Consider the following 25836-nt stretch of genomic DNA (forward strand, 5'->3'; position numbering starts at 1 on the left):
CCAAAACACCAGTTTCCTTTCCACAAACATACCACCTATCTCTTCTCTCTTATCTTTGTTACATCCACATATTTAAATACCCCAGCCTTAACCTTTGAGGAAGAGGATGAGCACTCCCTACTTAGCTCCAGTTGGAAATACAAGAGGGAGGATTCCAGTCCCCCACTACTTTGCAGTTGAATTTTTTGGGAAAGGTGACTGTGAACATGTTGTTTTGTTAGTTATGATTTTTAATGTATGTATAGCTTCAGTTGAGGCACCTCAAGACTTGAAGAATGATTCTATAGTACCACTGTATAAAGGATATGAAGATAGAAGTGAATGTTTAAATTAGAGATATACAAGTCAGCCGAGTACACCTGGAAAGTTGTATCAGATGTGGCATGTTGTTTCATTGGGGAGATGACGTATTCAAAGAATGAGAAAACTACATCTGTTCCTGGTACTACCACAATATGGGGACAAGTATAAAAAGAATAATATTAAAGTTATTCAAAACCTTTTTTTTGCAAGAGAAAATACAGAACATAACCTCTCTTCTTATCTCAAGGTTAAGTTAGCCACACCTTTTCCTTCTACTCAGCCAACACAAACGTAGTTCCATTACTTTGTGTATTTACTTTTCTAAGCCAATTTACGGGTTCGTCCTTCTTTTGCATGATGGATTTTTCTAGACTCGCTTAACTTACTGTAAAGGTTAAGGCCAACATATTCTAAGTATAATATCACCTAATCCCACTCGTTGACACAGGCTTTTTTTTTCAAGTCACACCAAAGCCAATATCAGGATCATAAATAAAACATTATAAAAAACTTAATATTTAATGAGAAATAAAACCTCAAATTTACATAATGTACAGATCATTTATATTTCCATTAAATTTGTGCTTATAAATTCTTTATAATGATAATCAAAACATAACCATTATGAAAATGGTTCTGCATCAAAACATTACTAACACACACAAATAAAAATCTATACTGACATGGCCGATTCATTTGAACCTTAGCAGTCTGAAAACTAAAGTCTCCTACGCCACTCACTGACCTCTCAGCCTCCTAGATTTAATTTATTGCAACTTGGAGAGGCACAAGACCGCTGCTGGAGCACTACTCATCTTCAATTTGGTAGACAGCAGTCGACCACAGACTATGGAGGATTCTGGTATTGAGAGCCAGAATTCCTGACCAGGCTTTTAAGGGAGACACATCAAGCTCACTCCTAAACTGCAGTTTACCACAGGGCACCAAGATGGGGCTGCCCTACCTGATCGACCTTATCAATTATTAAATAAAAGGTGTATTCATGCTGCTAATGATAAAACTGTAAAGACATTAAAAGGAAATTGACAAAACCATTACTGTATGTAAAAATATATATAAATCAAAGGTGGAAAAGCTGTTTAAGTGATACAAAATCAGCATGTGAAGGCATTAGCCTAATGGCTGGAATGAGGAATTGTTTATGGTATACATAATGATAATGATTTTTTTAACGATCTCAATGTTTTTTTTTATTTAAGATTTAATGAAATTCAATCTTCTAATGAATGCATAAGTAATTGTAACGCATCAATACATGAATGTTCAACATACTGTTACTTTAAAGGATGAGGAACATACAAGGTTTGCAGTTTAATAAGACTGGTAAGGCTGCTGGCCAAGACAGAATTAATGGACATATTTTGAAGCTGTTTGAAGAACCATTGACATCTATCTTATGCAAGATCTTTCAAATCTTTGAATAATGTTCGTATACCAACATATGGAAAGCATCGAAATTGATACCAATACCTAAGAAATCTCCGCCTACTTGTAAAAATGATTGTCAACTGGTTGCTCTAACTTCAATTACAATGAAATATGTAAAGAAAATCAAGAAAATTAGACTTTGCCAACAGGTCCAACATCTTACCGATCACTTTCAGTTCCCTTTTATGCAAAATCAAAGTGTAGAAGATGGAATTCTGTCCTTTATTGATTAAATACTTGAGCATATGGACAAATCTAATGCTACCAATATAAAACATTTGGTAAAGATACTTTTTGTAATTTTTCTAGTGCGTTTAACACCATTCAGCCTCATGAAATGATGCAAAAAGAGAATGACATGAATTTATACTCTAACGTAATTCTCTGGATTAATTCTTTCCTTACAGGAAGGTCACAGTATCTTAAATATCTTAATGAAAAATCAGATAATTATAATACTGGTTGACAACAGGGCCGTGGCCACCTGTATTGTTCATCCTCTGCACTTGTGACTTGCTGTTGTGATGCCAACTGTTAGCTTCTACAATGTGCAGATGATGCAGCTCTAAAAGAGTCAACATACTAATGATGATGATATGCATCAAATGCAAGTAGAACATTTTAGGTTATGGTGTAATGATACTGACCTTGAACTTAATGTTCAGAAAACAAAAGAAATACTCATAAATCATAGTACCTTACCAGTTGCTCAGGTACCCTTATATAAACATTAGTGGCAAACTTGTAGAATCTGTGAAGGAATATAAATATCTTGATACTATCACTGATAATGACTTTTCTTTCAATAAACTTGTGGAGCCACTGTACAAAAAGGTAAATTCTAGAATGTACTTTGTTAAGAAGCTCGGCAACCTTAAAATTGATACTAAAATTATAGATTTATTTTATACAGCTGTTATACAGTTAGTTATCTCATTATCAGTCACATGTTGGTATGGAAACTGTAATTCACATTCAAAACATAAATTGACAAAGGTTATTAAGAATTGTATTAAATCATGGGTACAGAATACCAGTGCACTATTAGAAATAAACAAAAAATTATGATATAAAGCTATAAAGTAATTCAAAGTGACCAAAATCTGGATGGGTAGAGGTCGGCAGTGAGGTCTTGTGCCCTCTCCTCTCACTAGTGGTACAATGGAGATGAAGCAGTTAACAAAATCAATAAGGCCTATAAAACAGTCAAGCAGGTTTACCTGCTCAATCAGATACCGAACAACTATACCATCTTACAGCAAATAGCCAAACAGGCAAATGATGTCAAGAAGGCTGCAAAGGAAAGGGACTGGAAAGGCTTTATTTAGAGGATCCAACACTGTTAGGATACTTGAGGGTGACTGATAAGTAGGATTAGCTATTTCCATTCTTCCCATCAGACATTTTGTAATCAGAATATTTCACAAATCTTCATCTAACCAAACCTAGTCATACTGTCTTGTATAGCATATCACTGTACAGTCTTGCTGTATAATAGACCTACAGTCTGGGGAACATATTGTTCATCTCTTCAGTACAGACCTTTTGTCATGAGCTTCGAACTTTATCTTCCTGTAAGCCTGTGACAATGAAAGAACTGAACTGAATTGAATTTACTGAATAACAAATAACAAAAGCTACCCTCAAGAAGACTCAAATCAACGAAATAACGGAAGGCTAGGTATCAAAAAGCTTTTATAACTGCCAGTTTAACAATAATCACTAATGGGTAAATTAGTTTCATTGGTACTCCTGGTTGCTTAAGGTTTGGAAATTTAGTTAATGAGATTTCTATGTTGAGTGAAACTTCTTAACTATCTATGAAAAAAGCACAAGACAAATTTCATGTAATTACATGATTTGAGACAAAAACCACTGCTAAAACCCCACAGATGACTAAACCTTTGCCATCACCATCAACAACTCTCCTGCTTCAATGCAATGCCATTTAGCACAACAACAACTACATTCAGGAGCAGACTGTGGCCAACAACATCACCATCAACCACACCAAGACAGATGATGCATATCACCTGGTGCAGAAAATAACTTGCCACAGTCATCACATTTAGCCCTGCCATTTTCAAGGTAGCCGGACACTTCAATTGAAACTTCATGGTATCACTGTCGACAACAGTGTAAACTGCAAGTCATGTCAGCACTGCCCAGACACCAAATCTTCCTCATAATGTCTGCACCATTTCTGCTAGTCGAAATCACATGACATCCTGCAATTGAGCTCATAAATGTCCATACCATCTTCATTCAACCCTACCATCTTCATTCAACCCAAGCTTATCTACACCTCCTAAGCCTGGTCCTCTTCCCTACAATTTATGCAGAGGGACCAGCAAGAAAGTGCAGCAAAGGAAATGTAGAATTACCTGGACCCTTACTTCACCTACCTAAAGGCCTTCATCATGTTGAACTTGTCCACACTCTCCAACCAACACTGGCATCTCACACAGCAGATTGGAAATAAACTACTGAAACATCCCAAACAGAGATCTTTCCTTTGATAAAAACATCAAGCAATGTGGCACCAGGGAGAACTAAACTCAGTCAGAAGGGAATGGATAATGTACCATGATGATGGCACCATAAAATAAGGAAGCCCTGACTAACCTATAGCAATTCTGGCACCTATCAGTTAAGAAGTTATACCAAGTAAAGGGTTTAGTCCTTCCCATACTTCCCTCCTCCCCAAGATCCTATACAGCTCATCTCTAAATCATGCGCTTTAGCTCAACAACCAACGCACCTCAGTAAATTCTACCCCTACAACTAAACCTACTTTTGCCCAACCCTTCCTTTAAAAAGAGAGGTCAAGATAAAATACTGGTTTATGAAGCCTGCCTATGACTGGGAGTTTTTGATCTTGGTGTGACATAAATGAGAACTAAAAGATTAGATCTGCAAAACTAGCCACTGTTTCTTCATTCCTAATGCTATTGGTAAAGCAGTAACATCATTTTGATTAAAAAAAAAGTTAAGAGGTAAATCTGCTAAAAATCAGCATCTAGTGTGAAATTGCGCTGTTCGGTTGAACTCATTACACCACACTTTTGATATTCTCCAACCCTCTTTTCAAAGAAATTTGTTTTTCCCTCAAGAGATATATTCTCCATAAAGTCAAAGGGATTTTCTACCTTGTACAGTTTCTCACATCCCAGCTCAAGGAGAAGACGGTCAGCAACAAATTCTATGTACTGTCGCATTAATACACAATTCATGCCAATCAGATTCACTGGCAGAGCATCCGTAAGGAACTCTTGTTCAATTTTTACAGCATCATCGATGATATACTGGATGTGTTTCTGAGAAGGTTTGTTCACAAGATGCTTAAACATCAGGCATGCAAAGTCTGTGTGTAAACCCTCATCCCTTGAGATAAGCTCATTACTAAAGGTTAGACCTGGCATCAAACCACGTTTCTTAAGCCAGAATATTGCAGCAAAAGAACCACTGAAAAAAATACCCTCAACGGCTGCAAAGGCAACAATACGTTCTGAGTATGTAGCAGTGTCATGAGCAATCCACCTAAGAGCCCAGTCAGCCTTCTTCTTAACACATGGCAGGGTTTCTATAGCATTAAATAACCTTTGTTGTTCTTCTGAATCTTTAACATAAGTGTTGATGAGTAGACTGTACATCTCACTGTGGATATTTTCCATGGCAATCTGGAAACCATAAAAACATCTTGCTTCTGGTACCTGCACCTCTTGACAAAACCGTTCTACCAGGTTCTCGTTGACTATTCCATCAGAGGCCGCAAAAAATGCAAGAACATGTGAGATAAAGTGACGTTCCTCATCCTTAAGCTTTTCCCAGTCTCCGATATCCTGAAATGAAGAAAATTTATTCTGGTTTAACTCAGTCATTCCAGTTATAATACTTCAATTATACCCGTTGAATCCTATGCTTGTATATTATGTTGCCTTTCCCTGTATTCAAGGCAGAGATGCATATTAATCTTCCATATGCTGGTATAGGAACAAATACCTCAGTATATTGGATATTTTCATGCCTTGAAGTCAGAACTTTTATCTTATTAAAGCAAATGGCCACACACACATACCAAGTATTCAAGACTTGCCAACAAACTTAACCACGACAGATTCTTTGAACTACTTCAATTACACTGGTCAACAAAGCTTTGTCTGATGCAAAATCAAATTTTAGCTAATGTCATGAATATTACTTCAAAACTGTAGCGTAGCATTTTCCAACAAATGCAGATTCTTATTCGTGATGTCATTATTTAGTATTCCCATTATTATTATTATTATTATTCCATTATTATTATGCCTTCATCCTCTCAATCAATACTCTCCCACATAATTTCCCAATACTAAACAGACTTATGCCTTTGTAGTTTGAACACTCTTCTTTATTCTCTTTGCCTTTGTACAATGGCACTATACATACATTCCGCCAATCTGCAGGCACTTCACCACGATCCACACATACACTGAAAATCCTCATCAATCAATCAACAACACAGTCACCCCTTTTTTAATAAATTCCACTACAATATCAAAAACCACAGCCTTGCCGGATTTCATCTTCTGCAAAGCTTTCACTACCTCTTCTCTCTTTACCAAACCATTCTCCCTGACCCTCTCACTTCGCACACCACCCCGACCAAAACACCCAATATCTGCCACTCTATCATCAAACACGTTCAACAAACCCTCAAAATACTCACTCCTAATTTCATTACTACCTGTTATTACCTCCCTACTTGCCCTCTTCAAATAACATGTGTATGCTCTTGTCATACACGTTATTTACTCTTTCCAAAACATCTTCCTATTCTTTCTAAAATTTAATGATACACTCTCACCCCAACTTTCATTTGCCCTCTTTTTCACCTCTTGCACCTTTCTCTTTACCTTCTGCCACTTTCTTTTATATATCTTTTATACATACTTGCACTACTTCCCTGCAAGTATCATCCAAACGCTTCTCTTCTCTCTTTCACAGACAACCTTACTGCTCCATCCCACCACTAACTACCCTTCTAATCTGCCCACCTCCTACCTATCTCGTGCCACATGCATCTTTTGTGCAATTCATCACTGGTCCCCTAAATATGTCTTATTCCTCACCCAATCCCATCACGTCATGTGCTCTATATTACATACAAATTCACCATTTACCGCATTAGCGAGGTAACACTAACATCAGAGGACTGAACCTTAGAGGGAATATCCTCACCTTGTCCCCTTCTATGTTTCTTTTTTTTGAAAAGTAAAAGACAGGAGGGGAGGATTTACAGCCACCCGCTCTGTCCCCCTTTAGTCGCCTAGTCGCCTTCTAACACATGCAGGGAACACATAGGAAGTATTCGTTCTCCCCTATCACCTGGGAAGTTGCTATATATATATTTCTTTTTCTTTCTTTCATACTATTCGCAATTTCCCGTGTCAGCGTGATAGCATTAAGAACAGTGGACTGGGCCTTTGAAGTAATAATCTCACTTGTCCCCCTTCTCTGTTCCTTCTTTTGGAAAATTAAAAAAGAAAAAAAAGAAAAAAGAGAGAGAGAGAGAGGGGAGGATCTCCAGCCACGCGCTCCCTCGCCTTTTAGTCGTCTTCTACGACACGCAGGAAATACATGGGTAGTATTCTTTCTCCCCTATCCCTAGGGATGGATATATATATATATATATATATATATATATATATATATATATATATATATATATATATATATATATATATATATATATATATTTTTTTTTTTTTTTTTTAATACTTTGTCGCTGTCTCCCGCGTTTGCGAGGTAGCGCAAGGAAACAGACGAAAGAAATGGCCCAACCCCCCCCCCATACACATGTACATACACACGTCCACACACGCAAATATACATACCTACACAGCTTTCCATGGTTTACCCCAGACGCTTCACATGCCTTGCTTCAATCCACTGACAGCACGTCAACCCCTGTATACCACATGACTCCAATTCACTCTATTTCTTGCCCTCCTTTCACCCTCCTGCATGTTCAGGCCCCGATCACACAAAATCTTTTTCACTCCATCTTTCCACCTCCAATTTGGTCTCCCTCTTCTCCTCGTTCCCTCCACCTCCGACACATATATCCTCTTGGTCAATCTCTCCTCACTCATTCTCTCCATGTGCCCAAACCATTTCAAAACACCCTCTTCTGCTCTCTCAACCACGCTCTTTTTATTTCCACACATCTCTCTTACCCTTACGTTACTTACTCGATCAAACCACCTCACACCACACATTGTCCTCAAACATCTCATTTCCAGCACATCCATCCTCCTGCGCACATCTCTATCCATAGCCCACGCCTCGCAACCATACAACATTGTTGGAACCACTATTCCCTCAAACATACCCATTTTTGCTTTCCGAGATAATGTTCTCGACTTCCACACATTTTTCAAGGCTCCCAAAATTTTCGCCCCCTCCCCCACCCTATGATCCACTTCCGCTTCCATGGTTCCATCCGCTGACAGATCCACTCCCAGATATCTAAAACACTTCACTTCCTCCAGTTTTTCTCCATTCAAACTCACCTCCCAATTGACTTGACCCTCACCCCTACTGTACCTAATAACCTTGCTCTTATTCACATTTACTCTCAACTTTCTTCTTCCACACACTTTACCAAACTCAGTCACCAGCTTCTGCAGTTTCTCACATGAATCAGCCACCAGCGCTGTATCATCAGCGAACAACAACTGACTCACTTCCCAAGCTCTCTCATCCCCAACAGACTTCATACTTGCCCCTCTTTCCAGGACTCTTGCATTTACCTCCCTTACAACCCCATCCATAAACAAATTAAACAACCATGGAGACATCACACACCCCTGCCGCAAACCTACATTCACTGAGAACCAATCACTTTCCTCTCTTCCTACACGTACACATGCCTTACATCCTCGATAAAAACTTTTCACTGCTTCTAACAACTTGCCTCCCACACCATATATTCTTAATACCTTCCACAGAGCATCTCTATCAACTCTATCATATGCCTTCTCCAGATCCATAAATGCTACATACAAATCCATTTGCTTTTCTAAGTATTTCTCACATACATTCTTCAAAGCAAACACCTGATCCACACATCCTCTACCACTTCTGAAACCGCACTCCTCTTCCCCAATCTGATGCTCTGTACATGCCTTCACCCTCTCAATCAATACCCTCCCATATAATTTACCAGGAATATTCAACAAACTTATACCTCTGTAATTTGAGCACTCACTCTTATCCCCTTTGCCTTTGTACAATGGCACTACGCACGCATTCCGCCAATCCTCAGGCACCTCACCATGAGTCATACATACATTAAATAACCTTACCAACCAGTCAACAATACAGTCACCCCCTTTCTTAATAAATTCCACTGCAATACCATCCAAACCTGCTGCCTTGCCGGCTTTCATCTTCCGCAAAGCTTTTACTACCTCTTCTCTGTTTACCAAATCATTTTCCCTAACCCTCTCACTTTGCACACCACCTCGACCCAAACACCCTATATCTGCCACTCTGTCATCAGACACATTCAACAAACCTTCAAAATACTCATTCCATCTCCTTCTCACATCACCGCTACTTGTTATCACCTCCCCATTTACGCCCTTCACTGAAGTTCCCATTTGCTCCCTTGTCTTACGCACCCTATTTACCTCCTTCCAGAACATCTTTTTATTCTCCCTAAAATTTACTGATAGTCTCTCACCCCAACTCTCATTTGCCCTTTTTTTCACCTCTTGCACCTAAATGTGTGTGGATGTAACCAAGATGTGAAAAAAGGAGAGATAGGTAGTATGTTTGAGGAAAGGAACCTGGATGTTTTGGCTCTGAGTGAAACGAAGCTCAAGGGTAAAGGGGAAGAGTGGTTTGGAAATGTCTGGGGAGTGAAGTCAGGGGTTAGTGAGAGGACAAGAGCAAGGGAAGGAGTAGCAATACTCCTGAAACAGGAGTTGTGGGAGTATGTGATAGAATGTAAGAAAGTAAATTCTCGATTAATATGGGTAAAATTGAAAGTTGATGGAGAGAGGTGGGTGATTATTGGTGCATATACACCTGGGCATGAGAAGAAAGATCATGAGAGGCAAGTGTTTTGGGAGCAGCTAAATGAGTGTGTTAGCGGTTTTGATGCACGAGACCGGGTTATAGTGATGGGTGATTTGAATGCAAAGGTGAGTAATGTGGCAGTTGAGGGAATAATTGGTATGCATGGGGTGTTCAGTGTTGTAAATAGAAATGGTGAAGAGCTTGTAGATTTATGTGCTGAAAAAGGACTGATGATTGGGAATACCTGGTTTAAAAAGCGAGATATACATAAGTATACTTATGTAAGTAGGAGAGATGGCCAGAGAGCGTTATTGGATTACGTGTTAATTGACAGGCGTGCGAAAGAGAGACTTTTGGATGTTAATGTGCTGAGAGGTGCAACTGGAGGGATGTCTGATCATTATCTTGTGGAGGCTAAGGTGAAGATTAGTATGGGTTTTCAGAAAAGAGGAGTGAATGTTGGGGTGAAGAAGGTGGTGAGAGTAGGTGAGCTTGGGAAGGAGACCTGTGTGGGGAAGTACCAGGAGAGACTGTGTACAGAATGGAAAAAGGTGAGAACAATGGAAGTAAGGGGAGTGGGGGAGGAATGGGATGTATTTAGGGAATCAGTGATGGATTGCGCAAAAGATGCTTGTGGCATGAGAAGAGTGGGAGGTGGGCTGTTTAGAAAGGGTAGTGAGTGGTGGGATGAAGAAGTAAGAGTATTAGAGAAGAGAGAGGCATTTGGACGATTTTTGCAGGGAAAAAATGCAATTGAGTGGGAGAAGTATAAAAGAAAGAGACAGGAGGTCAAGAGAAAGGTGCAAGAGGTGAATATATATATATATATATATATATATATATATATATATATATATATATATATATATATATATATACACACTTTTCACTGCTTCTAACAACTTTCCTCCCACACCATATATTCTTAATACCTTCCACAGAGCATCTCTATCAACTCTATCATATGCCTTCTCCAGATCCATGAAAGCTACATACAAATCCATTTGCTTTTCTAAGTATTTCTCACATACATTCTTCAAAGCAAACACCTGATCCACACATCCTCTACCACTTCTGAAACCACACTGCTCTTCCCCAATCTGATGCTCTGTACATGCCTTCACCCTCTCAATCAATACCCTCCCATATAATTTACAAGGAATACTCAACAAACTTATACCTCTGTAATTTGAGCACTCACTCTTATCCCCTTTGCCTTTGTACAATGGCACTATGCACGCATTCCGCCAATCCTCAGGCATCTCACCATGAGTCATACATACATTAAATAACCTTACCAACCAGTCAACAATACAGTCACCCCCTTTTTTAATAAATTCCACTGCAATACCATCCAAACCTGCTGCCTTGCCGGCTTTCATCTTCCGCAAAGCTTTCACTACCTCTTCTCTGTTTACCAAATCATTTTCCCTAACCCTCTCACTTTGCACACCACCTCGACCAAAACACCCTATATCTGCCACTCTATCATCAAACACATTCAACAAACCTTCAAAATACTCACTCCATCTCCGTCTCACATCACCACTACTTGTTATCATCTCCCCATTTCCGCCCTTCACTGAAGTTCCCATTTGCTCCCTTGTCTTACGCACTTTATTTACCTCCTTCCAGAACATCTTTTTATTCTCCCTAAAATTTAATGATACTCTCTCACCCCAACTCTCATTTGCCCTTTTTTTCACCTCTTGCACCTTTCTCTTGACCTCCTGTCTCTTTCTTTTATACATCTCCCACTCAATTGCATTTTTTCCCTGCAAAAATCGTCCAAATGCCTCTCTCTTCTCTTTCACTAATACTCTTACTTCTTCATCCCACCACTCACTACCCTTTCTAATCAACCCACCTCCCACTCTTCTCATGCCACAAGCATCTTTTGCGCAATCCATCACTGATTCCCTAAATACATCCCATTCCTCCCCCACTCCCCTTACTTCCATTGTTCTCACCTTTTTCCATTCTGTACTCAGTCTCTCCTGGTACTTCCTCACACAAGTCTCCTTCCCAAGCTCACTTACTCTCACCACCCTCTTCACCCCAACATTCACTCTTCTTTTCTGAAAACCCATACAAATCTTCACCTTAGCCTCCGGAAGATAATGATCAGACATCCCTCCAGTTGCACCTCTCACCACATTAACATCCAAAAGTCTCTCTTTCGCGCGCCTGTCAATTAACACGTAATCCAATAATGCTGCCTGGCCATCTCTCCTACTTACATAAGTATACTTATGTATATCTCGCTTTTTAAACCAGGTATTCCCAATCATCAGTCCTTTGTCAGCACATAAATCTACAAGTTCTTCACCATTTCCATTTACAACACTGAACACCCCATGTATACCAATTATTCCCTCAACTGCCACATTACTCACCTTTGCATTCAAATCACCCATCACTATAACCCGGTCTCGTGCATCAAAACCACTACACACTCATTCAGCTGCTCCCAAAACACTTGCCTCTCATGATCTTTCTTCTCATGCCCAGGTGCATATGCACCAATAATCACCCACCTCTCTCCATCAACTTTCAGTTTTACCCATATTAATCGAGAATTTACTTTCTTACATTCTATCACATACTCCCACAACTCCTGTTTCAGGAGTACTGCTACTCCTTCCTTTGCTCTTGTCCTCTCACTAACCCCTGACTTTACTCCCAAGACATTCCCAAACCACTCTTCCCCTTTACCCTTGAGCTTTGTTTCACTCAGAGCCAAAACATCCAGGTTCCTTTCCTCAAACATACTACCTATCTCTCCTTTTTTCACATCTTGGTTACATCCACACACATTTAGGCACCCCAATCTGAGCCTTCGAGGAGGATGAGCACTCCCCGCGTGACTCCTTCTGTTTCCCATTTTAGAAAGTTAAATATATATATATACATATATATATATATATATATATATATATATATATATATATATATATATATATATATATATATATTTTTTTTATACTTTGTCGCTGTCTCCCGCGTTTGCGAGGTAGCGCAAGGAAACAGACGAAAGAAATGGCCCAACCCCCCCCATACACATGTATATACATACGTCCACACACGCAAATATACATACCTACACAGCTTTCCATGGTTTACCCCAGACGCTTCACATGCCTTGATTCAATCCACTGACAGCACGTCAGCCCCGGTATATCACATCGCTCCAATTCACTCTGTTCCTTGCCCTCCTTTCACCCTCCTGCATGTTCAGGCCCCGATCACACAAAATCTTTTTCACTCCATCTTTCCAGATCCAATTTGGTCTCCCTCTTCTCCTTGTTCCCTCCACCTCCGACACATATATCCTCTTGGTCAATCTTTCCTCACTCATCCTCTCCATGTGCCCAAACCACTTCAAAACACCCTCTTCTGCTCTCTCAACCACGCTCTTTTTATTTCCACACATCTCTCTTACCCTTACGTTACTCACTCGATCAAACCACCTCACACCACACATTGTCCTCAAACATCTCATTTCCAGCACATCCATCCTCCTGCGCACAACTCTATCCATAGCCCACGCCTCGCAACCATACAACATTGTTGGAACCACTATTCCTTCAAACATACCCATTTTTGCTTTCCGAGATAATGTTCTCAACTTCCACACATTCTTCAAGGCTCCCAGAATTTTCGCCCCCTCCCCCACCCTATGATCCACTTCCGCTTCCATGGTTCCATCCGCTGCCAGATCCACTCCCAGATATCTAAAACACTTCACTTCCTCCAGTTTTTCTCCATTCAAACTCACCTCCCAATTGACTTGACCCTCAACCCTACTGTACCTAATAACCTTGCTCTTATTCACATTTACTCTTAACTTTCTTCTTCCACACACTTTACCAAACTCAATCACCAGCTTCTGCAGTTTCACACATGAATCAGCCACCAGCGCTGTGTCATCAGCGAACAACAACTGACTCACTTCCCAAGCTCTCTCATCCCCAACAGACTTCATACTTGCCCCTCTTTCCAAAACTCTTGCATTTACCTCCCTAACAACCCCTCCATAAACAAATTAAACAACCATGGAGACATCACACACCCCTGCCGCAAACCTACATTCACTGAGAACCAATCACTTTCCTCTCTTCCTACACGTACACATGCCTTACATCCTCGATAAAAACTTCTCACTGCTTCTAACAACTTTCCTCCCACACCATATATTCTTAATACCTTCCACAGAGCATCTCTATCAACTCTATCATATGCCTTCTCCAGATCCATAAATGCTACATACAAATCCATTTGCTTTTGTAAGTATTTCTCACATACATTCTTCAAAGCAAACACCTGATCCACACATCCTCTACCACTTCTGAAACCACACTGCTCTTCCCGAATCTGATGCTCTGTACATGCCTTCACCCTCTCAATCAATACCCTCCCATATAATTTACCAGGAATACTCAACAAACTTATACCTATATATATATATATATATATATATATATATATATATATATTCTTTTTTTTTTTTTTTTTTTGCTTTGTCGCTGTCTCCCACGTTTGTGAGGTAGCGCAAGGAAACAGACGAAAGAAATGGCCCAACCCACCCCATACACATGTATATACATACGTCCACACACGCAAATATACATACCTACACAGCTTTCCATGGTTTACCCCAGACGCTTCACATGCCTTGATTCAATCCACTGACAGCACGTCAACCCCGGTATACCACATCGCTCCAATTCACTCTATTCCTTGCCCTCCTTTCACCCTCCTGCATGTTCAGGCCCCGATCACACAAAATCTTTTTCACTCCATCTTTCCACCTCCAATTTGGTCTCCCTCTTCTCCTCGTTCCCTCCACCTCCGACACATATATCCTCTTGGTCAATCTTCCCTCACTCATTCTCTCCATGTGCCCAAACCACTTCAAAACACCCTCTTCTGCTCTCTCAACCACGCTCTTTTTATTTCCACACATCTCTCTTACCCTTACGTTACTCACTCGATCAAACCACCTCACACCACACATTGTCCTCAAACATCTCATTTCCAGCACATCCATCCTCCTGCGCACAACTCTATCCATAGCCCACGCCTCGCAACCATACAACATTGTTGGAACCACTATTCCTTCAAACATACCCATTTTTGCTTTCCGAGATAATGTTCTCGACTTCCACACATTCTTCAAGGCCCCCAGAATTTTCGCCCCCTCCCCCACCCTATGATCCACTTCCGCTTCCATGGTTCCATCCGCTGCCAGATCCACTCCCAGGTATCTAAAACACTTCACTTCCTCCAGTTTTTCTCCATTCAAACTCACCTCCCAATTGACTTGACCCTCAACCCTACTGTACCTAATAACCTTGCTCTTATTCACATTTACTCTTAACTTTCTTCTTCCACACACTTTACCAAACTCAGTCACCAGCTTCTGCAGTTTCTCACATGAATCAGCCACCAGCGCTGTATCATCAGCGAACAACAACTGACTCACTTCCCAAGCTCTCTCATCCCCAACAGACTTCATACTTGCCCCTCTTTCCAAAACTCTTGCATTTACCTCCCTAACAACCCCATCCATAAACAAATTAAACAACCATGGAGACATCACACACCCCTGCCGCAAACCTACATTCACTGAGAACCAATCACTTTCCTCTCTTCCTACACGTACACATGCCTTACATCCTCGATAAAAACTTTTCACTGCTTCTAATAACTTTCCTCCCACACCATATATTCTTAATACCTTCCACAGAGCATCTCTATCAACTCTATCATATGCCTTCTCCAGATCCATAAATGCTACATACAAATCCATTTGCTTTTCTAAGTATTTCTCACATACATTCTTCAAAGCAAACACCTGATCCACACATCCTCTACCACTTCTGAAACCAATCTGATGCTCTGTACATGCCTTCACCCTCTCAATCAATACCCTCCCATATAATTTACCAGGAATACTCAACAAACTTATACCTCTGTAATTTGAGCACTCACTCTTATCCCCTTTGCCTTTGTACAATGGCACTATGCACGCATTCCGCCAATCCTCAGGCACCTCACCATGAGTCATACATACATTAAATAACCTTACCAACCAGTCAACAATAGTCACCCCCTTTTTTAATAAATTCCACTGCAATACCATCCAAACCTGCTGCCTTGCCGGCTTTCATCTTCCGCAAAGATTCACTACCTCTTCTCTGTTTACCAAATCATTTTCCCTAACCCTCTCACTTTGCACACCACCTCGACCAAAACAAGTAAGAGTATTAGTGAAAGAGAAGAGAGAGGCATTTGGACGATTTTTTGCAGGGAAAAAATGCAATTGAGTGGGAGTTGTATAAAAGAAAGAGACAGGAGGTCAAGAGAAAGGTGCAAGAGGTGAAAAAAAGGGCAAATGAGAGTTGGGGTGAGAGAGTATCATTAAATTTTAGGGAGAATAAAAAGATGTTCTGGAAGGAGGTAAATAAAGTGCGTAAGACAAGGGAGCAAATGGGAACTTCAGTGAAGGGCGCAAATGGGGAGGTGATAACAAGTAGTGGTGATGTGAGAAGGAGATGGAGTGAGTATTTTGAAGGTTTGTTGAATGTGTTTGATGATAGTGGCAGATATATATATATATATATATATATATATATATATATATATATATATATATATATTTTTTTTTTCTTTTTTTCATACTATTCGCCATTTCCCGCATTAGCGAGGTAGCGTTAAGAACAGAGGACTGGGCCTTTGAGGGAATATCCTCATATGGCCCCCTTCTCTGTTCCTTCTTTTGGAAAATTTAAAAAAAAATGAGAGGGGAGGATTTCCAGCCCCCCGCTCCCTTCCCTTTTAGTCGCCTTCTACGACATGCAGAGAATACGTGTGAAGTATTCTTTCTCCCATATATATATTTATCTATTTATTCACTTTGCCCCGTCGCCGTCCCCCGCGCCAGCGAGGCAGCCCAAGGAAACAGACGAAAGAATGGCCCAACCCACCCACACACACACGTATACACACACACATCCACACACACCACATATACACACCTATACATCTCAACGTATACACACATATACACACACAGACATACACATATATATATATATCTATATATATATTTCCCTAAATACATCCCATTCCTCCCCCACTCCCCTTACTTCCATTGTTCTCACCCTTTTCCATTCTGTACTCAGTCTCTCCTGGTACTTCCTCACACAAGTCTCCTTCCCAAGCTCACTTACTCTCACCACCCTCTTCACCCCAACATTCACTCTTTTTTTCTGAAAACCCATACAAATCTTCACCTTAGCCTCCACAAGATAATGATCAGACATCCCTCCAGTTGCACCTCTCAGCACATTAACATCCAAAAGTCTCTCTTTCGCGCTCCTGTCAATTAACACGTAATCCAATAACGCTCTCTGGCCATCTCTCCTACTTACATAAGTATACTTATGTATATCTCGCTTTTTAAACCAGGTATTCCCAATCATCAGTCCTTTTTCAGCACATAAATCTACAAGCTCTTCACCATTTCCATTTACAACACTGAACACCCCATGTATACCAATTATTCCCTCAACTGCCACATTACTCACCTTTGCATTCAAATCACCCATCACTATAACCCGGTCTCGTGCATCAAAACCACTAACGCACTCATTCAGCTGCTCCCAAAACACTTGCCTCTCATGATCTTTCTTCTCATGCCCAGGTGCATATGCCCCAATAATCACCCATCTCTCTCCATCAACTTTCAGTTTTACCCATATTAATCGAGAATTTACTTTCTTACATTCTATCACATACTCCCACAACTCCTGTTTCAGGAGTACTGCTACTCCTTCCCTTGCTCTTGTCCTCTCACTAACCCCTGACTTTACTCCCAAGACATTCCCAAACCACTCTTCCCCTTCACCCTTGAGCTTCGTTTCACTCAGAGCCAAAACATCCAGGTTCCTTTCCTCAAACATACTATCTATCTCTCCTTTTTTCACATCTTGGTTACATCCACACACATTTAGACACCCCAATCTGAGCCTTCGAGGAGGATGAGCTCTCCCCGCGTGACTCCTTCTTCTGTTTCCCATTTTAGAAAGTTAAAAAAAATACAAAGAGGGGAGGATTTCTGGCTCTCCGCTCCCGTCCCCTCTAGTCGCTTTCTACGACACGCGAGGAATGCGTGGGAAGTATTCTTTCACCCCTATCCCCAGGGATAATATTCATATATATATATACACATACACACACACACACACCCACACGCACATATACACACACACACACATACATATATATACATATGAAAAATGTAAGAAACAATTTAGAAAACTGAAACTTCCAGCACATCCATCCTCCTGCGCACAACTCTATCCATAGCCCACGCCTCGCAACCATACAACATTGTTGGAACCACTATTCCTTCAAACACACCCATTTTTGCTTTCCGAGATAATGTTCTCGACTTCCACACATTCTTCAAGGCTCCCAGAATTTTCGCCCCCTCCCCCACCCTAAGATCCACTTCCGCTTCCATGGTTCCATCCGCTGCCAGATCCACTCCCAGATATCTAAAACACTTCACTTCCTCCAGCTTTTCTCCATTCAAACTCACCTCCCAATTGACTTGACCCTCAACCCTACTGTGCCTAATAACCTTGCTCTTATTCACATTTACTCTTAACTTTCTTCTTCCACACACTTTACCAAACTCAGTCACCAGCTTCTGCAGTTTCTCACATGAATCAGCCACCAGCGCTGTATCATCAGCGAACAACAACTGACTCACTTCCCAAGCTCTCTCATCCCCAACAGACTTCATACTTGCCCCTCTTTCCAAAACTCTTGCATTTACCTCCCTAACAACCCCATCCATAAACAAATTAAACAACCATGGAGACATCACACACCCCTGCTGCAAACCTACATTCACTGAGAACCAATCACTTTCCTCTCTTCCTACACGTACACATGCCTTACATCCTCGATAAAAACTTTTCACTGCTTCTAACAACTTTCCTCCCACACCATATATTCTTAATACCTTCCACAGAGCATCTCTATCAACTCTATCATATGCCTTCTCCAGATCCATAAATGCTACATACAAATCCATTTGCTTTTCTAAGTATTTCTCACATACATTCTTCAAAGCAAACACCTGATCCACACATCCTCTACCACTTCTGAAACCACACTGCTCTTCCCCAATCTGATGCTCTGTACATGCCTTCACCCTCTCAATCAATACCCTCCCATATAATTTACCAGGAATACTCAACAAACTTATACCTCTGTAATTTGAGCATATATATATATATATATATATATATATATTTTTTTTTTTTTTTTTATACTTTGTCGCTGTCTCCCGCGTTTGCGAGGTAGCGCAAGGAAACAGACGAAAGAAATGGCCCAACCCACCCCCATACACATGTATATACATACGTCCACACACGCAAATATACATACCTACACAGCTTTCCATGGTTTACCCCAGACGCTTCACATGCCTTGATTCAATCCACTGACAGCACGTCTACCCCGGTATACCACATCGCTCCAATTCACTCTATTCCTTGCCCTCCTTTCACCCTCCTGCATGTTCAGGCCCCGATCACACAAAATCTTTTTCACTCCATCTTTCCACCTCCAATTTGGTCTCCCTCTTCTCCTCGTTCCCTCCACCTCAGACACATATATCCTCTTGGTCAATCTTTCCTCACTCATTCTCTCCATGTGCCCAAACCATTTCAAAACACCCTCTTCTGCTCTCTCAACCATGCTCTTTTTATTTCCACACATCTCTCTTACCCTTACGTTACTTACTCGATCAAACCACCTCACACCACACATTGTCCTCAAACATCTCATTTCCAGAACATCCATCCTCCTGCGCACAACTCTATCCATAGCCCACGCCTCGCAACCATACAACATTGTTGGAACCACTATTCCCTCAAACACACCCATTTTTGCTTTCCGAGATAATGTTCTCGACTTCCACACATTCTTCAAGGCTCCCAGAATTTTCGCCCCCTCCCCCACCCTATGATCCACTTCCGCTTCCATGGTTCCATCCGCTGCCAGATCCACTCCCAGATATCTAAAACACTTCACTTCCTCCAGTTTTTCTCCATTCAAACTCACCTCCCAATTGACTTGACCCTCAACCCTACTGTACCTAATAACCTTGCTCTTATTCACATTTACTCTTAACTTTCTTCTTTCACACACTTTACCAAACTCAGTCACCAGCTTCTGCAGTTTCTCACATGAATCAGCAACCAGCGCTGTATCATCAGCGAACAACAACTGACTCACTTCCCAAGCTCTCTCATCCCCAACAGACTTCATACTTGCCCCTATATATATATAAATATTTTATTATTTTCATTTTGTTTTGTCGCTGTCTCCCACGTTTGCGAGGTAGCACAAGGAGACAGACGAAAGAAATGGCCCAACCCACCCCCATACACATGTATATACATACACGTCCACACACGCAAATATACATACCTATACATCTCAATGTACACATATATATACACACACAGACACATACATATATACCCATGCACACAATTCACACACGGAAGTGAATCATAGGGTGGGGGAGGGGAAGAAAATCCTGGAAGCCTTGAAGAATGTGTGGAAGTCGAGAACATTATCTCAGAAAGCAAAAATGGGTATGTTTGAAGGAACAGTGGTTCCAACAATGGTGTATGGTTGCGAGGCGTGGGCTATGGATAGAGTTGTGCGCAGGAGGGTGGATGTGCTGGAAATGAGATGTTTGAGGACAATGTGTGGTGTGAGGTGGTTTGATTGAGTAAGTAATGTAAGGGTAAGAGAGATGTGCGGAAATAAAAAGAGCGTGGTTGAGAGAGCAGAAGAGGGTGTTTTGAAATGGTTTGGGCACATGGAGAGAATGAGTGAGGAAAGATTGACCAAGAGGATATACGTGTCGGATGTGGAGGGAACGAGGAGAAGTGGGAGACCAAATTGGAAGTGGAAAGATGGAGTGAAAAAGATTTTGACTGAACATGCAGGAGGGTGAAAGGCGGGCAAGGAATAGAGTGAATTGGATCGATGTGGTATACCGGGGTTGACGTGCTGTCAGTGGATTGAATCAGGGCATGTGAAGCGTCTGGGGTAAACCATGGAAAGTTGTGTGGGGCCTGGATGTGGAAAGGGAGCTGTGGTTTCAGGCATTATTGCATGACAGCTAGAGACTGAGTGTGAACGAATGGGGCCTTTGTTGTCTTTTCCTAGCGCTGCCTCGCACACGAGGGGGGAGGGGGATGGTATTCCATGTGTGGCGAGGTGGCGATGGGAATAAATAAAGGCAGACAGTGTGAATATATATATATATATATATATATATATATATATATATATATATATATATATGAAACCACACTGCTCTTCCCCAATCTGATGCTCTGTACATGCCTTCACCCTCTCAATCAATACCCTCCCATATAATTTACCAGGAATACTCAACAAACTTATACCTCTGTAATTTGAGCATTTTTTTTTTTTTTTTTTTTTTTTCATACTATTCGCCATTTCCCGCGATAGCAAGGTAGCGTTAAGAACAGAGGACTGGGCCTTTGAGGGAATATCCTCACCTGGCCCTCTTCTCTGTTCCTTCTTTTGGAAAAAAAAAAAAAAAAAAAAAAAAAAAAAAAAAATTTGAGCATATATATATATATATATATATATATATATATATATATTTTTTTTTTTTTTTATACTTTGTCGCTGTCTCCCGCGTTTGCGAGGTAGCGCAAGGAAACAGACGAAAGAAATGGCCCAACCCCCCCCATACACATGTACATACACACGTCCACACACACAAATATACATACCCACACAGCTTTCCATGGTTTACCCCGGACGCTTCACATGCCTTGATTCAATCCAGTGACAGCACGTCAACCCCTGTATACCACATCGCTCCAATTCACTCTATTCCTTGCCCTCCTTTCACCCTCCTGCATGTTCAGGCCCCGATCACACAAAATCTTTTTCACTCCATCTTTCCACCTCCAATTTGGTCTCCCTCTTCTCCTCGTTCCCTCCACCTCCGACACATATATCCTCTTGGTCAATCTTTCCTCACTCATTCTCTCCATGTGCCCAAACCATTTTAAAACACCCTCTTCTGCTCTCTCAACCACGCTCTTTTTATTTCCACACATCTCTCTTACCCTTACGTTACTTACTCGATCAAACCACCTCACACCACACATTGTCCTCAAACATCTCATTTCCAGCACATCCATCCTCCTGCGCACAACTCTATCCATAGCCCACGCCTCGCAACCATACAACATTGTTGGAACTACTATTCCTTCAAACATACCCATTTTTGCTTTCCGGGATAATGTTCTCGACTTCCACACATTTTTCAAGGCTCCCAAAATTTTCGCCCCCTCCCCCACCCTATGATCCACTTCCGCTTCCATGGTTCCATCCGCTGACAGATCCACTCCCAGATATCTAAAACACTTCACTTCCTCCAGTTTTTCACCATTCAAACTCACCTCCCAATTGACTTGACCCTCAACCCTACTGTACCTAATAACCTTGCTCTTATTCACATTTACTCTTAACTTTCTTCTTCCACACACTTTACCAAACTCCGTCACCAGCTTCTGCAGTTTCTCACATGAATCAGCCACCAGCGCTGTATCATCAGCGAACAACAACTGACTCACTTCCCAAGCTCTCTCATCCCCAACAGACTTCATACTTGCCCCTCTTTCCAAGACTCTTGCATTTACCTCCCTAACAACCCCATCCATAAACAAATTAAACAACCATGGAGACATCACACACCCCTGCCGCAAACCTACATTCACTGATAACCAATCACTTTCCTCTCTTCCTACACGTACACATGCCTTACATCCTCGATAAAAACTTTTCACTGCTTCTAACAACTTGCCTCCCACACCATATATTCTTAATACCTTCCACAGAGCATCTCTATCAACTCTATCATATGCCTTCTCCAGATCCATAAATGCTACATACAAATCCATTTGCTTTTCTAAGTATATATATATATATATATATATATATATATATATATATATATATATATATATATATATATATATATATATATATGAAACCACACTGCGCTTCCCCAATCTGATGCTCTGTACATGCCTTCACTCTCTCAATCAATACCCTCCCATATAATTTACCAGGAATACTCAACAAACTTATACCTCTGTAATTTGAGCATATATATATATATATATATATATATATATATATATATATATATATATATATATATATATATATGTATATATATATATATATATATATATATTATCCCTGGGATAGGGGAGAAAGAATACTTCCCACGTATTCCCTGCGTGTCGTAGAAGGTGACTAAAAGGGGAGGGAAGCGGGGGGCTGGAAATCCTCCCCTCTCGTTTTTATTTTAATTTTCCAAAAGAAGGAACAGAGAATTGGGCCAGGTGAGGGTATTCCCTCAAGGCCCAGTCCTCTGTTCTTAACGCTACCTCGCTAATGCGGGAAATGGCGAATAGCTTGAAAAAAAAAAAAAAAAAAAATATATATATATATATATATATATATATATATATATATATATATATATATATTATCCCTGGGGATAGGGGAGAAAGAATACTTCCCACGTATTCCCTGCGTGTCGTAGAAGGCGACTAAAAGGGGAGGGAGCGGGTGGCTGGAAATCCTCCCCTCTCGTTTTTTTTTTAATTTTCCAAAAGAAGGAACAGAGAAGGGGGCCAGGTGAGGATTTTCCCTCTAAGGCCCAGTCCTCTGTTCTTAACGCTACCTCGCAAATGCGGGAAATGGCGAATAGTATGAAAAAAAAAAAATATATATATATATATATATATATATATATATATATATTATTATTATTATTATACTTTGTCGCTATCTCCCGCGTTTGCGAGGTAGCGCAAGGAAACAGACGAAAGAAATGGCCCAACCCCCCCATACACATGTATATACATACGTCCACACACACAAATATACATACCTACACAGCTTTGCATGGTTTACCCCATACGCTTTGAATGCCTTGATTCAATCCACTGACAGCATGTCAACCCCGGTATACCACATCGCTCCAATTCACTCTATTCCTTGCCCTCCTTTCACCCTTCTGCATGTTCAGGCCCCGATCACACAAAATCTTTTTCACTCCATCTTTCCACCTCCAATTTGGTCTCCCTCTTCTCCTCGTTCCCTCCACCTCCGACACATATATCCTCTTGGTCAATCTTTCCTCACTCATTCTCTCCATGTGCCCAAACCACATTTACTCTTAACTTTCTTCTTCCACACACTTTACCAAACTCAGTCACCAGCTTCTGCAGTTTCTCACATGAATCAGCCACCAGCGCTGTATCATCAGCGAACAACAACTGACTCACTTCCCAAGCTCTCTCATCCCCAACAGACTTCATACTTGCCCCTCTTTCCAAAACTCTTGCATTCACCTCCCTAACAACCCCATCCATAAACAAATTAAACAACCATGGAGACATCACACACCCCTGCCGCAAACCTACATTCACTGAGAACCAATCACTTTCCTCTCTTCCTACACGTACACATGCTTTACATCCTCGATAAAAACTTTTCACTGCTTCCAACAACTTTCCTCCCACACCATATATTCTTAATACCTTCCACAGAGCATCTCTATCAACTCTATCATATGCCTTCTCCAGATCCATAATTTTTTTTTTTTTATACTTTGTCGCTGTCTCCCGCGTTTGCGAGGTAGCGCAAGGAAACAGACGAAAGAAATGGCCCAACCCACCCCCATACACATGTATATACATACGTCCACACACGCAAATATACATACTTACACAGCTTTCCATGGTTTACCCCAAACGCTTCACATGCCTTGATTCAATCCACTGACAGCATGTCAACCCCGGTATACCACATCGCTCCAATTCATCCTATTCCTTGCCCTCCTTTCACCCTCCTGCATGTTCAGGCCCCGATCACACAAAATCTTTTTCACTCCATCTTTCCACCTCCAATTTGGTCTCCCTCTTCTCCTCGTTCCCTCCACCTCCGACACATATATCCTCTTGGTCAATCTTTCCTCACTCATTCTCTCCATGTGACCAAACCATTTCAAAACACCCTCTTCTGCTCTCTCAACCACGCTCTTTTTATTTCCACACATCTCTCTTACCCTTACGTTACTTACTCGATCAAACCACCTCACACCACACATTGTCCTCAAACATCTCATTTCCAGCACATCCAACCTCCTGCGCACAACTCTATCCATAGCCCACGCCTCGCAACCATACAACATTGTTGGAACCACTATTCCTTCAAACATACCCATTTTTGCTTTCCGAGATAATGTTCTCGACTTCCACACATTCTTCAAGGCCCCCAGAATTTTCGCCCCCTCCCCCACCCTATGATCCACTTCCGCTTCCATGGTTCCATCCGCTGCCAGATCCACTCCCAGATATCTAAAACACTTCACTTCCTCCAGTTTTTCTCCATTCAAACTCACCTCCCAATTGACTTGACCCTCAACCCTACTGTACCTAATAACCTTGCTCTTATTCACATTTACTCTTAACTTTCTTCTTCCACACACTTTACCAAACTCAGTCACCAGCTTCTGCAGTTTCTCACATGAATCAGCCACCAGCGCTGTATCATCAGCGAACAACAACTGACTCACTTCCCAAGCTCTCTCATCCCCAACAGACTTCATACTTGCCCCTCTTTCCAAAACTCTTGCATTCACCTCCCTAACAACCCTATCCATAAACAAATTAAAAAACCATGGAGACATCACACACCCCTGCCGCAAACCTACATTCACTGAGAACCAATCACTTTCCTCTCTTCCTACACGTACACATGCCTTACATCCTCGATAAAAACTTTTCACTGCTTCCAACAACTTTCCTCCCACACCATATATTCTTAATACCTTCCACAGAGCATCTCTATCAACTC

At 41.1% G+C, this 25836-nt stretch overlaps 1 protein-coding gene across 1 annotated transcript in view; it reads right to left on the minus strand.

Annotated features, from left to right (window-relative positions):
• Window positions 1–803: 803 nt before the first annotated feature.
• Window positions 804–25836, minus strand: part of RnrS (ribonucleoside-diphosphate reductase subunit M2) — a 67037-nt gene continuing 42004 nt past the window's right edge. The window contains exon 4 of the mRNA XM_071677978.1: window positions 804–5594. Coding sequence (XP_071534079.1) covers window positions 4758–5594 — 837 coding nt within the window. The 3' untranslated portion in view covers window positions 804–4757. The remainder of the gene's footprint in view (window positions 5595–25836) is intronic.

Source organism: Panulirus ornatus, chromosome 26 (genome assembly GCF_036320965.1).
Source record: "Panulirus ornatus isolate Po-2019 chromosome 26, ASM3632096v1, whole genome shotgun sequence".
Taxonomy (NCBI): domain Eukaryota; kingdom Metazoa; phylum Arthropoda; class Malacostraca; order Decapoda; family Palinuridae; genus Panulirus; species Panulirus ornatus.